Source organism: Typopeltis vanoorti, chromosome 13 (genome assembly GCF_054136105.1).
Source record: "Typopeltis vanoorti isolate ZY-2024b chromosome 13, IOZ_Tvanoo_1.0, whole genome shotgun sequence".
Classification (NCBI taxonomy): domain Eukaryota; kingdom Metazoa; phylum Arthropoda; class Arachnida; order Uropygi; family Thelyphonidae; genus Typopeltis; species Typopeltis vanoorti.
In genome coordinates, this window is record NC_143561.1 from 96,880,473 (window position 1) to 96,895,936 (window position 15,464).

At 37.5% G+C, this 15,464-nt stretch overlaps 1 protein-coding gene across 1 annotated transcript in view; it reads left to right on the plus strand.

Annotated features, from left to right (window-relative positions):
- LOC150100401 (bestrophin-3-like) overlaps nucleotides 1–15,464 on the plus strand; it is a 92,045-nt gene that overhangs the window by 17,065 nt on the left and 59,516 nt on the right. The window contains exon 4 of the mRNA XM_090402648.1: nucleotides 1,068–1,225. Coding sequence (XP_090258774.1) covers nucleotides 1,068–1,225 — 158 coding nt within the window. The remainder of the gene's footprint in view (nucleotides 1–1,067; nucleotides 1,226–15,464) is intronic.

Below are 15,464 nucleotides of genomic sequence, written 5' to 3' on the forward strand. Positions count from 1 at the left end.
GATTCATTCAACGCTGTTCCGTAAGTCTGAATTTCATGTGATATTTGTGTAATGCACTGTTTTCCGACGTTTTTTGGATTAACTCCCACCTCAACGCCTCAAAGATTTTGATGCCCCTCCCCCTCTAGCATAATAGTCAGCCAAGTTCTGAGAAAGTATAATGTAAATATGTACTTTAAATAAAAAAAGGAACGTGAATAAAACCGTTTTTAATTTGACTTTCTTCAATGAATATAAATTTTATATTACACTTTGTATAGTATAAAACATAAATCGAACTGAACTCGAGAAAATAAAATCCAAGTTAATGCGATCCTTGAACTTGATGTCTGCTGCAAAGAGTTTTTATTTGAGGTACTGATTTAGTCATTTTCAATGTCAAATCCCCATGGTTTGCGATATCCAGATGATTTATTTTTTTCACTAGCAAGTCATTTACAGCACTGAAGCCACATTCAACTGAATATGATGACGGGAAGGGCAACAGTATTTTTTTTTTTTTTGCAAAACTAGCTGAATTTCGGTATTTATACTGAATTTCTGACAATGTCTCGTCAGAAAGCCATGCAATTGTTTTTTATGTTAAATAAATTTTAATAGACTCATCATTTTGCTTTTCTGAGAGTTCTTCTTGATGTGTATTTATGTTGACTGCTGTGCTAGTGATGTCAGCTTTTTTTCTCGGAAAGTCAGGGTTGCAACATTGACAACTTATCGCCGACAATGGTGAGGTTTTTTTTTGAGTATATCGGTGATGGGGTTGACGAATGCAACGTCATTTTCTAATTGCCCCCCCCCCCCCCAATATTCAAATTGCCCCACGTTGAGAAACACTGGTGTAATGTAAGAAAACCAACGCTCGTTGTTTTAGTTTCATTTGTCTTATTTTTATTTAGAGTATAACTTAAGAGTTATCTTGTTTTTCAATAAATTGCAGTGCTTTATATAGTAAATATAATGTTAATAAAAATATTTTTTATGTAAAGAGACTAACATTTCTTGCTTCACATTTTGTATTTATTCGATCATTGTTACTATAATGGTTTCACGTTTGAAATTCTTATAAGGATTCTTGACAACTGAAGAACGCATAATGATTGAGACTTTGCCTACAAAAGTTAACAAACATTGGGTACCATTGGTTTGGTTTTTTAATCTACTAAATGTTGCTGGCAAAGAAGGCAGAATTCAACCAGGAGGCCCACCTGTAAAACACATTTTAGAGGTAATTATATGTATTTAAAAATAATCCCATCATAATTATTATATGCTTTTTTTTTCACCCTAAGCCTCTGCATAGGAAAATTATTTCAAAATCCCTGAATATTCTTTTTTATGATTATTATTTTCTGAATGATGAAAACGTTGATTTATTTAGTGATGAAGACCTTTTATTTGTTTTCTGAGTGACTGATTTTATATGATGCAGTATCAGATAACAGTACAATATACTCATATTTTTTTTTAATTAAGGACTCGCTTACTTTCTCTTTAATTTTTATTCCTGGGTTTCAGAAGTGAATTAATTTTCCCTAAGAAAGTCGGTTTCTTCATCGCTTCCCATGGCCTTTATTTAATAGAACCGAAAATTATCTTTTCTTAATCTCAACGTTTCGGTGATATGATATTCTTAAGCAGCTTCAAGTTTCCAATAAGTCGAGTGACAGTTTAATACTACGCTATGCAAATTCATCTACCACCTACACACTTTCACAAACAACCGTTCTACCACTAATGGTAGACATTCAAATCTGTTGTTGACAACTGAAGGTATTAAAGTTCTGCCTTGCCGTTTTTAGTTGATAACAGCTCAGACTTCGTAAAAGAAATTATCTCGCTTTTAGGATTTTATTATATTAATTTTCAATGAGTGGCTATATATACGCACTACCATAGTCTTTTGTCACCTCCCTCCAAGGGAGGGAGGGAGGGGTGTGACAAAGGCGAGCAATAACCTAATATTTGCATTCTGTGCCTGGTTCCCTTTACTATAAAGTGAAAATTAGCTTGCTTCGTATTCACTGACTACTATTGTGAGAGTGGAATTTTCATCTTATCATGGTAATTTATTAGTGATGCATATCTAAATTGTATATTTTTATTGTGTAATATTATGTAACAGCTGAGTGTAGTGATCATAGAAGGTGTGATATCATATGTTACACTTCTTATGTAGTAGGTCAAGCTGCATATAGTATTTTGTATAATTAAAACATACATTTGAAGAAGTATAGTACGCCCACAGATTCGAGACCCTTCGAACTTCTGCGCATGTCAACAGGAGAATCCATTCCGATAATATGGTAATCAATCCATATTGTGGGACGAGTTGTTTATTATTACACGTCGGAAAATTAACTTCTCTTTTATGATCATTGTAGTTTTTAAAGTGGTAATAACTATTTTGCTTGTAGTTATGTAGATATATTTTGCTACGTTTTTGTTATTAAATATCAAGAGGCAAAATGGGAAAAAAGTTAATTTCGTTTCGAATATTATATCAAGTATTCGTTTCAAAATCAGCTTTCGAGTTGCATGATGTCCTGCATTAATGAAAATGTCTTCGCATTCCATTCTCGCCATTTGTTCGCTCCATGTTTATTCCGTTGCGTGTTTCGACAATGATTCCCCAATTTAGAGACGTTAAGTTATCCCAGAACTCAATGGACCATGATAATTTCTTAAACTCGCTTCCCTTGCATGAAGCACACGACAGTGACTTGTTGCTAGTTCTGCTTGATTTACTTCTTACGCAAAGAAATGTGTATACATTTTTAATGAAAATCAAACACTTTTATATGCTTTTAGTTCACCTAGAACAGGGCTGTCCAAAGCATTTTGCTATGCTTTGGACATGAGCATCTATAACTGACCGTTAAATCTTCCACTGGCTGAATATTTTAATTTATATTTTTATTGGATTTGCTGCTGTTGATGTATAAATTTCAAAGTAGTGGGAAATATACACCGTAATCATTCTTAATGTCTGTATTCTTCCTTAGAATTAAGTGAAATATTTCAAAATCAAAATGCAAAGCCTGAAGATTTCCGCTGTTCTTTCAGACTTAACTCAGATAATTACTCAGTTTATGTGCGCATAAACTGAGGTATTCTTGTGCTGATTTCGCAGTTATTCTGATCTGTTAATTGGTAAATTTCGTTCTGAACAATGCTGTTATTATTTCAGACTTCCATGCAATTCATCACAGTTGGTTTCCTCTAATAACTAAAAGTGCTTGCCACATATTATTGATGCATACATCATTCCATCTGAAAATTCATTCAGCCCTCAATGTAAAAAAAAAAAAAAAAAAAAAAAATCTGTTTCTTACTATAAAAATGCCATAATTTCTCTATCAGAACACGGAAGTTTTTGCATCTTAGTCTACGAGTCTCGTATAACAGTGATGACCTTTGGTTAGAAAGGCCTACGTTCTTATCCCGTCTAAGATGCGGTGAACTTTTATAAGAATTATCATACTGTGTTGGTAGGATTGTTTTCCCGAGGACTCGCATTTTCAAACTTCTGAAACAGGCAAACGGAGCAAACACAGGCAATTAAAAAACATAATTAAGCGCCTCCGTAGCGCAATTGGAAGAACGACGGTACATTGCGCCCTTCGATTGGAATAGGCTTAAGTTCGATTCTCGTCGCGACGGGAGGAATCTTTATCTGGTCGATTTCAATCGATGGTGAGTTAGCCGATCTCATACGGAGGTAGCAGGGTTTTTTCTCCCGGAAACTCGGGTTTTTCATCCCGCATACATACAAATCGGCCCTTCAGAACACACGCAATTTACAGACAAAAATTACTAGTTGTGGTGGTGTTGGAGGTGGGCGGTAGATGGCGTTGATTCGTAGTAGAGGTAAGGTGTAGAGACAGTTGAAGATGTCCTCCCGCGATGAGTCTTCGGACTCCTTGGAGGTATCAGGAATAATAATAATAATAATAATGCACTGGCTTCAATCTCATTTGCGTGGATTGCAATTGAAAATAATTCAACCCAAACCAGTCATGTCACCAGTTTTATTCACCCTACTTTGCACATAAACCACCTTCACAACTTCAATCTATTAGTTCCATTAGCTAGTATACCTGATTTGAATTGCGCAACTGGAGTGCGATTCGAAAAAGAAGACGTGCGTATGATTTTGGAATGTTACGTTTTTTGCAAGAGTAGCTTTTTTTTTTTTTTTTTTTAAATTTAAGACAACACAAAACAAGTTCAGATTTTGCTACTGATCAATGTAAATGCAGAGAGTATTTTAGTAACCTCACTTCTGCATAAGATATAAACTGCAATGTGCAAGGAATGTATTCAAGATTTAAATAAAATTGTTAATGATTCACTTCTTCTGATCTATTTTACTCATAATAAATCCTATACTCAGGATCGACGAGAGAGGGAAAGCTAAGGCCGGTACAAATTACTGGAGCCAGGAGGTTCGAAAGGAAGCTTGGATTCCGACTGTTTTGCATATGTTTTCGTCTTTCTCGATAGTGTCATTATTATCTGGTCTCTTTCTGAGAGGAAGGAAAAATTTTTCAACGGGTCCGAATTCCCCTCTCTTTTCAATCGTTTCAGTGGAAGAAGAGTTGAATTGTGTTCGCTGGCCAGTTGAGCTGAAGTCTATCAGCCGTCAGGAGAAAATTTAGAACTCATCACAACAAGAAAGCATTCTATGAAAATTCAGTTATGAACTAGATTTTTAAAAAATTAGAGATCGATTCCATTTAAAAAAAAAAAAAAAGTCACTGTCTTTACAGTAAGCTTACACATTTTACATCCATCCATTTCTCATTCGTCCAAGATGGGTTGAGTCCCTCTGATTAGGGACTTTAGGCAATGTAATGCAGTCGGCTTGCTATTTCTCTGCTGCATCCCTCTAGGGATAAATATTTTATGTCTGGAAAACTGTGTTCACGTGGCCAGTTTGCTGGTTCTGAGTGACGAAAAAAACCCCGAGTTTTCGGAAAGAAAACCCTCTATGACAGTATGAGACTGACTAACTTGTCATTTGATTTGATTTGGCCTTGGACGACGAACGTTGAACTCCGAGAGGTTTCTGGACAACGCAATGCTTACTACTTTGTGGCATTTCTACAGAGCTAACCATCGTTTCTTTCAGAAAGACAGCCGGTGTCATAAATGCTGCTGCTGTAACTGCATGTTTTGTGGGCCATGAACGTCACCACAGAACCCTGATTTCAACTCTATTGAACATCTGTGGAATGAACTGAAGCGTCGGATGAGGTCAAGGGACGTTCGCCCAAAAACAGTCCAGGACATTATTACACGCCTACAGGAAGAATGGTCCAAAATTCCCATTGATCGCTATCGTACGCTTATGGAAAGTATTCGCTGTTAGATTACTGTTGGATCATCGCAGCAAAAGGAGGTCTTACATATTTTTATGACTGACTGTTCCTCACACTATGGTGTCCGTTGACTTCTTTCCAAGTAGTGTATATTCTGAAGGATGTATCCCTACTTCTTGACGGTTGGGAAGATTTGATATGATTCGAGACTCTAGTGGTCCAGATATGTATGATTATAATTATATATTATATATTTTTTTTATTTAATTTTTTTGCGAAATATGAGTGTTGCTGCGAAGAGAATGCAGTAGTTGGATTTTGCACAGTTTAGGACCTGTTCGGTCTTTTTTATTTATTAGGATAGCGAGGCGTTTACGAATGCTAGATTTCCTCGTAGCTCGACAATATATCCGATTGGCGGTCTCTGAAGAAGTCGGGAAGTTATTTCGTCATCTGGTAGTCGCATTTTGACGCTTGTTCATTAGTTTGGTTGTGTGAATAAATTAAAATTAATTCTTTAACGTGTAACCATGTTATATGTGTAACCATATACGTAGAATATATAACCATGTAGTCGCATTGTTGGATACTAAATAAACACTTGCGCGTCTCAGACAAGGCGTCTGTTCTCCTGTAGCGTTAGTTTTTGTTTTTCCTGTATGCTAACCGGTGGCTTTGTTATTCAATGCCGGTGGTTTTAATTTCATATTTTTTAAAGTTTGAAGTATATCCTTACAACGTCAAAGAAGCGAAACTGCAGTTTTAATGACGATCTCCAGAAAGAATTCAAACATATTAAACTGGACAAGCTGTGTAGTGATGGAACAAAAGTGATATGCCAACATTCTAATGTCCATTTTTCCGTTGCTCATAGAGGCAGAAGCGACATCTACGTAGCCAGAAATATAAGGATGCTGAAAAGCTGGCTTCAGTTAAAAACATCACCTCGTTTATGGTGAGACGTGATGGTGATAGTAAAAGTGATAAAATTGCAGCAAGTGAAGCCCTTTTGTTTATCATACTGTGCGTCATGTCCAAATTTTTCGCGCAAATGACTTCTTGTCGACATTGATAAATAAAATTTATGAACCAAAATTTTCTTCAGCACGTACCAAATCAAAAGCAGTCATTACCAATGCTTTATCACCGGCGAAGTAATAGAGAATTTGAATAAAACAAACAAAAAAAAACATTACAGTCAATTTAAATGCACCAAACAAAGTCCTCAAACTTTTTCCAATCGTTGTGCGATGCTTTTTGCCAAATTGTGGTGTTTAAGATACAATTATAGACTTTATTTCCTTACCTGAAACATCCGACCTACAGTGTGCTATGTTGAAGGAAGTAAGTGACAATTTTGCCCTACAAAACAAAATTGTTGCTTGGGATGCAGATAAAACGAACACCAATTTTGATGGTTGCAAAAGACTTGGCAAAAATGACGTGTGGCAAAAACTTGAAACTGAACTGAAGAGGCAGATTAGCAGTATTGGTTCTGGGGCACACATTATACACAATTTGTCTCCGGTGTGCTGTCGACTGTTTACCAATTGATATTGAATGTTTTGCAGTGAAAGTATACAAATACTTAAATATTATTATTATGTGACACCTCCAGAGAGTCCAAAGACTCATTGAGGGAGGGCACCTACTCGACAACTTTGTTTCCACCAACTACAACAATTGCAACTACCATCATCTACAGCAACGCCATCTACTGCCCACTACTACCGCCACTAGTATTTTCAGACAATCACAAACATCCATGCCCACGGCAGGATTCGAACCAGCAGCCTTTTGGCTGGAGAGCGGATATGTTAACCACTCGGCAATATATATACACAGTCAGAGTTGAAGAACTGAAAAACTTTTGTGACTTTGCAGGAAACAATTACCCTAAATTGTTAGAGCATGGAAATACATGATTTTTGTCCTTGGGTCCATCAATTGACAGAATTTTAAGCACTTTTGATGGGCTTCGTTCTTATTTTCTTTCTCAAGAAAAATGCCCTGTTATGTTCCGAAAATTGTTTGAAGATCCCCGTTTGAAATTGTGGTTGTCATTTGCAAGAGATCAAGTGTCTACGCTCTAAACATGCATTAACTTAACTGAAAAAGATAATATTTCAGCTACAGAAGTAGCCATGAATATTGAAAATCTGGTAAAAAAATTTAGTCCAGAAAAAGTGAAGTATATTGCAAAAAATAACTGAAAATGTTAGTAGATTCAGGAGAAATTAATATGGCTAAGTTTTTTGAGGTAGTTAAGAATTTCTATGAAACCAACTTAAAATATGTCAACAAGTGGAAGTGCAGTCTAGGAAACACTGAGAAGTTCAAGTGGGTGCTACTAAGGAAGACGTTTGAATGAAAAGAAATACATTATTATCTATAATTGTGAGGCAATTGGATATGGAATAAAGATAACATTTCTGTATCTGATAGATGGGTAAAGATTTTTTTCTGAAATGAGCGAGAAACGCTTAGACTTCCAAGACTTTTGTAATATTGTAGAGTTTATTCTTTGTCTTCCAGGAAGTATAGCAACTGTTGAGAGAATATTATCTGTTATGAACAGTATGCGGTCAAAGGAGAAATTTAGATTTAAGAGTTGAAACAATGAGAGCTGTATTAGTTGTAAGACAAAATTGTGTCGTGGAGTGCGAGAAGTTTTATGGTAAGTTGTTGAAAGATCGAAATTTGTCTACGTCTACCCAAATTTTTGTATGGATTCTGTCACTGAAAAATAATGGTAAGCTCAATATGTTTGTGTAATAAAACTTTTTTTTATCGTCTTACTTTTTCATGAATACAGACTATTACATAACCTCCATCCAGTTTTTGCAATCCCAAAGTCCCGTTTTTGTTTAAAGTAAATATGGTCAGTCTATGTATAAATTAGTGCTTGGAAGCCTGTTATTGATTTCTACGCGGTTTGGAAAATGCAAGTTTCACTGACTGATTTATAATACTGTACTGTGTATTATAGCTCCTATGTTTTCTGAGCATAATTTTTTTTTCTAAATTTGTCATCTCCTTTAATAAGCAATTCCAACTGTAGCTATACATATTTAAATTGAAAAAAAAAATCATTTTTTTAATTTAAATATGATCGATCAAAATAAAGATGATTTTAAAATAACTGTTGTTCGGGATTATCCAGTGATAACGTCTAATTGACGATAATCTTCGTCAATTAGACTGCATAAGTCTGATCCTTTCCGTGTGAGTGCGCGCGCCCTCGCATATCCTTCTCCTCCTCATCTTAACGGATCATTTAGGTCTAATTCGGTCATTAATGTTTCTTCATCTGTCCGTCATAGGTTATCTTTTTCCTGGTTTATGACAAGACCCATAGGCTTACTTGCGTTTTATTAAATTTAAATTGTGGGTGACATCATAAGCCAATTAAAGAATGTTCTTTCCATTAATTTCCAACCTCATTTGTTCAGTTAGGTCTCTAATTTTTCGTTATCGCTGGCTGGAAAGTCATACAATATTTTTAATAGCACATAATTAAAAAAAAAAAAATCACACGATTTTGATGGTGCGATTTGTAACTTCATGTAGAACTGAGAATGTCGGATTTATTTTATTTTATTTTTTAAATTATAGATTTTATTTTGCATTCTGTTTTAAATTCAAAATGCATTCCAAAATTCAGCGAACTGAGGGAATCGCTACCACGAATAGACAAAAAAGAAATTCTTGAAATCGTTTAGGTCAACCGGATCTCAACGCTTTTGTCGCTTCATTTTATGAGATCAGGCACCTTTCATCTTAGCAATAGAAAGAGGGCGTCACCAAGACATGTCAGCTTATGCAAGGTTATAAAGCTTCAAATCGACGCATTTTATTACTCAGCAAACGAACTTGTATTTTAACGGAGAACGCTTTCCATTCCACTTGGTTAATATTAAGCTCATGGATAAAATATCTGCTTTCTAACTTTGAATATTCATTATGGCTATAGAATCGTACTACGATTTCTAGTACAGTAACTAACTGCGATAAAAATAATTCTGTGACATTTTTGTAAATCAGCATCTGTGCAATTTTTTGAATCCTCGAAAATCCGGGCTGTTAAGATATTTAATATAAAAATCGATTTTAACGCCTGTAATAATTTCCACCTTTGCTTAAGTAACATATAAACTTCCAATTAAACTTTTTTTTCTTTCAAAATCACGTTTTAGTGATCTAGATTAGATTTGAATCTAATCTAGATCATAAATCTAGATTAGATTCAAATCACGCTATTTAATTTCGTGATTTTTATCTGTTTTATTGTCTTTTTCCCTGTAGAGTTTACTTTCACTGCTTCTGTCATTCAGGTTTTTCAAGAAAGTGAGTCACGTTAATAGTCATTAAGTAGAAGAGTAGGGGGTGGGATTTCCCCACTGGGTGCAAGAACCTCGCATATGATTCGATTGCTTAACGACGACATTAATGACAATAAAATAGCACGAACTAAATATTTTTTCCCCTCCTGCTCTAGTAGCAAGAGAAAATAATATGCATTAAGTTATGGGATAACTTAATAGTTATAATTGTAAATGATTAAGGAAGGTTACATTGTGATTGGTCGGTGAATTTAGAGCTCATGTAAAATTGGTGATTTTTATCTCTTTTATTGTGTTTTTCCCTTTAGGAAAAATTAGTGTTTTATATGTACGTATATTCATGGAGATTTTCGTGTTTTTAGTATCTTAACATATTCTTGTTAAGATTTTGCAATAATAAATATAGTTTAAAATGGGGCCAAAATGACAGAAGAAACGTAACGCTAAGAAGAGCAGCGAAGTCGAGAACAAGAAGGCTTGCCCCGCTATGGTGGTTATTGAAAAAGAATTAACTTCCAAAATAGCGAAGTTAAAGCAGATTATCAGAGAGACGACACGGGAATTACAGGAAATCGAGAGGCGTTTGAATGAATATAGGAAGGAACTTAAGTAGCAAAGTAAGAAACAAAGCATGGAATCGGGTAAGTCAGTAAACAACGAAAATAAGTATATTATAATCTTGTAAAAAAAAAAAAGATGTTATTTGATATGGTGACTCTATCATGGAACATGCTGTTGATGAGTGGGTTATAACTTCAAATTTTCTCGGATCAAAAATTAAAAATATAACGCAAGCAATTCAAAAACAGAAAACTGATCGTAATTGTAGTAGGTACTAACGACTTATAGCAATAAGTTCAGTATGAGAGAGGACATGAAAGGGTTGTTCGAAGAGGCAAGAGTGTGAAAGTGAAAATAGTAAGTATAATTACCTTGATATGATAAAAATGAATTACGAAAAAGGAGTATGATGGAAAATGATGCGATAAGTAGGCTGTGTTGAAGGAATGGATAAGAGTTTTTTGATGTGTGGCGTGAGTTTGAGGGAAGATTACATTTGTATAAGAGGGACGGCCTATGCTTGAATTTGTTTGGGTATCAGAAGTTTTGAAACGCTAATAACCGGTATGAGACCTAACAGAGTCAGGGAAACTAAATTATAATGGGTGGAATGGTGAGAATATCAGTGTAAGAGCGACGATGTTGTATAATTGTACTAATGACGGGAATAATCGAAATGATTACGAGGAGAGAATGATTTTGACTTGGTGTTCATCCGGTTCGGACCCATCAAACGTGTGCAAAGAGGTCTACATGTATAAGGCACTAGAGAAGAATAGAAATCTGTACGTTGTCCAACTGTGTCATGCAGTCTGCAGAACAAGAGTATACAAAAGAATATGCAGGCAGATTATGTCGGTACACGAATGCTAGGAGTATCAGGAACAAAGGGGTCGAGTTTGTTGCCTTGGTCAAATGTTGGGACCTTAGATTGTAGGCATTAGTGACACCTGGCTATCAGAATCAGGCAGGTATACTAACTTGTATTGAATGTAAAGGGTGCAGTATTTTTAGGAAGAACAGACAGGATAAAAGAGGAGGGGGGGTGTAGCTAATAATATTGGATGACTTGAATCCAGTTAGCACTGAGACCTTTGATTGTGGTACTATTAACAGTATTTCACTTGGCAGTGAAGCCATCTAGTGTGAGGTGGAATCTCACAATATCAAATACAAAGTGGGGTGTTGTTACAGACATGGTGGATCGGTTACTAGTGATGAAGAAATGCATAACCAAATAGAGACGATATGCGCGAAAAGATAATGGGAGAAGATTGAAACTGAATTTGTTGAGCTGTTTCGAGACAACTTTTTCAAGCAGCACATATGACAGAAGGAACTCGAAGTCAAACAGTGTTAGATTTGATTATAGTGCCAGAGGGTGTTTCAGTTAAAGACGTAACTAATCTGCCTCCGGTTGGCAAGAGTGATCAGGTGATACACACTTGGGAAGTGACTAAGTTTGTGAATGTTCCATTCAGAAAAGGTTACGTGCTGAACTACAAAGCAGGAAATTATGACCAACTAAGGAGTAACTACGTTCAGTGGAATGGGATAGGTTGCTAGATGGGAAGCATTTAAAAATAATTAAATGATGCAATATCTGAATATGTCCCGAGAGTTTGAAGAATAAATAGGTTAGGAGATAAATGGATTTGTAATCTTATTAAGCAAGAGATTCGTGAAAAAAAAAAAAGTTGATGTAGAAGGAATGCCGTCTACATAAGGATCATGTACGTTGTAAAAATTATAAGTAACAGGCGAGAAGATCACAACTGTTGTACGGAAAGCTAAGTCTGACTATGAAAAGAAACTAGCTCTGCAAGCTAAAGACAACACACAGGAATTCTTTTGATATGCTGCAAATAAAAGAAAGAATGAATATTTTGCAAAAAGCTGTCAATCTGGTGTATGCAACATTTGAATTCTCTGCTACCTCTTCACTGGATGAAGAAACTCAGGTGTATGCAGAAGAGGTATTAGAGCTGTTGTACAAACTGAATAAGAATTTACCAATAAAGACTGGTAGGATATCAGGACAGGTGCTAAAAGATTGTTCAGCTGAACTGGCTTATTCTTTTTGACCAGACTATGTAATTTCAGTCTCAGAACAGCGAAGATTCTGCAGGTATGGTAATCCCGTTACACAAGGGTGGCACAAAGACCGATATATCCAACTATGGACCAATCAATATCTCAAGAGTCGACAGTGAATCTCTACTTTGCAATTATTAGCATGGGCTTACTAAGGGAAGGTCATGTTTTAGCAACTTGCTCACATTCTATAATAATGTTACCATTGAACTCGACAAGGGGAATTGATACCATGATACTTATTGGATTTTGCTAAGGCTTTTGACAGAATACATTATGTAAGACTGTTGTATAAATTGGAGAATATGGGTTTGGATTATAAAATATTAGCGTGGGTGACTGGCTGACTGAGAGATATCAAAAAATGGTATACGGGCGATGTAAGCCAAAGTTCGAGTGTGAATCCAGATGTCTGTTTCTAGCCTGGAGGTGATCCTGCCACCGTCCCCAGGAAGAAAGTTAAAAGAAAGCTCTGAAAAGACTGTCATCAACTCATTTATTCAAGTTCTCATCATGCTTGTTCTGGTGGTCAAGGAGTTCCCAATCTTAGACACTTCATATGTCAGGTCTGCGATCGTGCATTCTCTACCGCAGTTGGCCTTGGCGTGCATCGCACCTCGAAACATCCAGCCGAAGCCAACGCTGCTATAAAAACAGAGCGCGTCAAATCACGTTGGACTGCCAAAGAAGAAAAGATCCTCGCCACTCATGAGATTGAGTTGACGGCTCGAGGAATAAAGAAAATCAATGAGGTTTTATTTAAGGCGTTCCCATTAAGATCCTTGGATGCCATCAAGTGTCATAGACGGAAAGCCAGTTACAAAGCCTTCAAGAATTGGCAGCCCATCTGCCACAGGAAGGAACAGGTAATATCTCCATATCTCCTGTCCCTGCCTTTCCATCTTCCAGCCACCATCCTGCTGTTGAAGAAGAGGCTTGGATTCTCAGACTGACATCATTTCTAGATGATCCTCCTCTTCCAGAATATAACCATCGAATTCTTAAATATCTCATCCAGACTCGCCTTCTGGGAATGGATATCACAGATCAGTTAAATGACTACCTCCACGCTAAATTCTCTGAGCACTTCATGCCTCGTCAACATCAGCCTACGTCTCATTCTACAATGACTTTGTCAAATAGGAAGCAGAGGAAAACGGCCTATGCAAGCCCTCTATAAAAAGAATAGAGGGCAATGTGCCAAAACCATCCTTGACGGTGCTTCCCCTCCACCTCTAGCGCACTTACATGATGATTTTGTCAAATTCTGGAGTACGGTCTTTTCTGCTCCACCTCCACACTTCCCTGATTATGTTGACCAACCTACGATATTGAGATCCATTCCTGCCTTTCAAATATACCAGCCTGTCTCCATCCAGAAGATTAAAGCAGCTCTTCCATCCAATTTCTCTGCCTCAGGACCTAATGGCTTTCCTGCGTTTTGACTTTGGAAGGTACCGTTGAAGGTTCAAGACTTAGTGGACATTCTCCTTTCCAGTAAAGTAATACCACCATACTTACGTGCTTCAAGAACTATCTTCATTCCAAAGAAAGAAACTTCAAGCTGTGCATCAGACTTTAGACCTATTACCATGTCCCCTGTGTTACTCAGACTCTATCATAAAATATTAGTTAAACGACTTCAGCAACATATACAGCATGATTATAGACAGAGAGCTATTGTCCCTTCAGATGGCTGTGCCGGGAATATATATCTTCTTTGTTCTCTTCTCTCTGATTCCCGACGCCATCTTAAACCTCTATATACGACGTCGCTGGACCTCCAAAAGGCCTTTGATAGCGTCTCCCTTCCTGCTCTCCTTCGAGCGCGCGCTGTCTATTGCTGGATGTCCAGAACCTTTTTCTTTCCTATGTTATGAAGCTATACATGGGTAGCTCCATCGCTATCACTACAGGGTCCCGTGCAACTTCTATTCCCGCAGTGCAGGGTGTTTGCCAGGGTGATCCTCTATCTCTCCTTTTATTTAACTGGGTCAAAGATGAGTTTCTTCATTCTCTTCCTAGCCATATAGGTTACTCTCTAGGCGCTTCTTCCTTTAATGCTATGGCCTTTGCGGACGATCTTATTCTCTCAGCCTCTACTAAGATAGGCTTGCAGGAACTCCTTGACCGGGCAGTTGACTTCTCTATTCGAGGCCTTTCTATTAATGTAGAGAAGTCCTGCTCTTTAGGTCTTGTCCCTCTGGTCGTGACAAGAAGCTTAAGGTCGAGACTATAGAGTTTTCCGTGCACGGGAGGCTGTTGCATGCTTTGACCATCCTGGAAGAGTGGAGATACCTCAGTATTATGTTCACCCCAAAGGGAAGGTCTTCTGTCCCTTCTATCCTAGAAGCTGGGATCGCTTCTTTGAGGAAAGTTCTTCTCAAGTCCCAGCAAGACTATTTCACCTTTCCTACTATCTCCTACCTCGCTTTTACCACAAGTTGATGCTTGGTAGGACATATATTTCGGTACTGTCCCGATTGGACAGGGCTATCCGTTCAGCCGTGAGATCATGGCTCTGACTGCCGCCTGATACTCCTACTGCATATTTCCATGCGAGGGTGAAGGATGGTGGGCTTGGGGTTTCATCAGTTAGATGGCTGATCCCATGCCTGCGGCTATCAAGAATCGCATAGTTAGAACTATCTTCTTCCCCCATCTGCAGAGAGGCTTTCTTTAGCCCATTAATACAAGAAGACTTTAGGCGGACTAAAGGCTGGTCCCATTATCAAGGCACTTTAATCGAGTCAGCACCGCAGAACACAAGAGATGGGCATCTCTGTTGCACTGTTCTGTAGATGGGGCTCCTTTAAAAGAGTCATATTTGGTGCCTCCCCAGCATGATTGGGTAAGGGATGGCACCAGACTCCTCTCTGGGTTCGAGTATATTGACCTTATCAGGACGAGGATCAATGCCCTGCCTACTCGAGCCCGCACAGCTCGATGGGGTAGTGACGACTCCAACTGTAGGGTTGGCTGCCACTACAGTGAGACATTGTCTCATATATCCCAGTGTTGCTTCCGCACCCATGGGGTCCGCGTGAGGAGGCATGATGCCGTGGTCTCCATTCTGAACAATCGCTTTAAGAACAAAGGTTGGGAGACTAGTTTAAAATAGATGTCAGTAAATACGGGAGGAGCA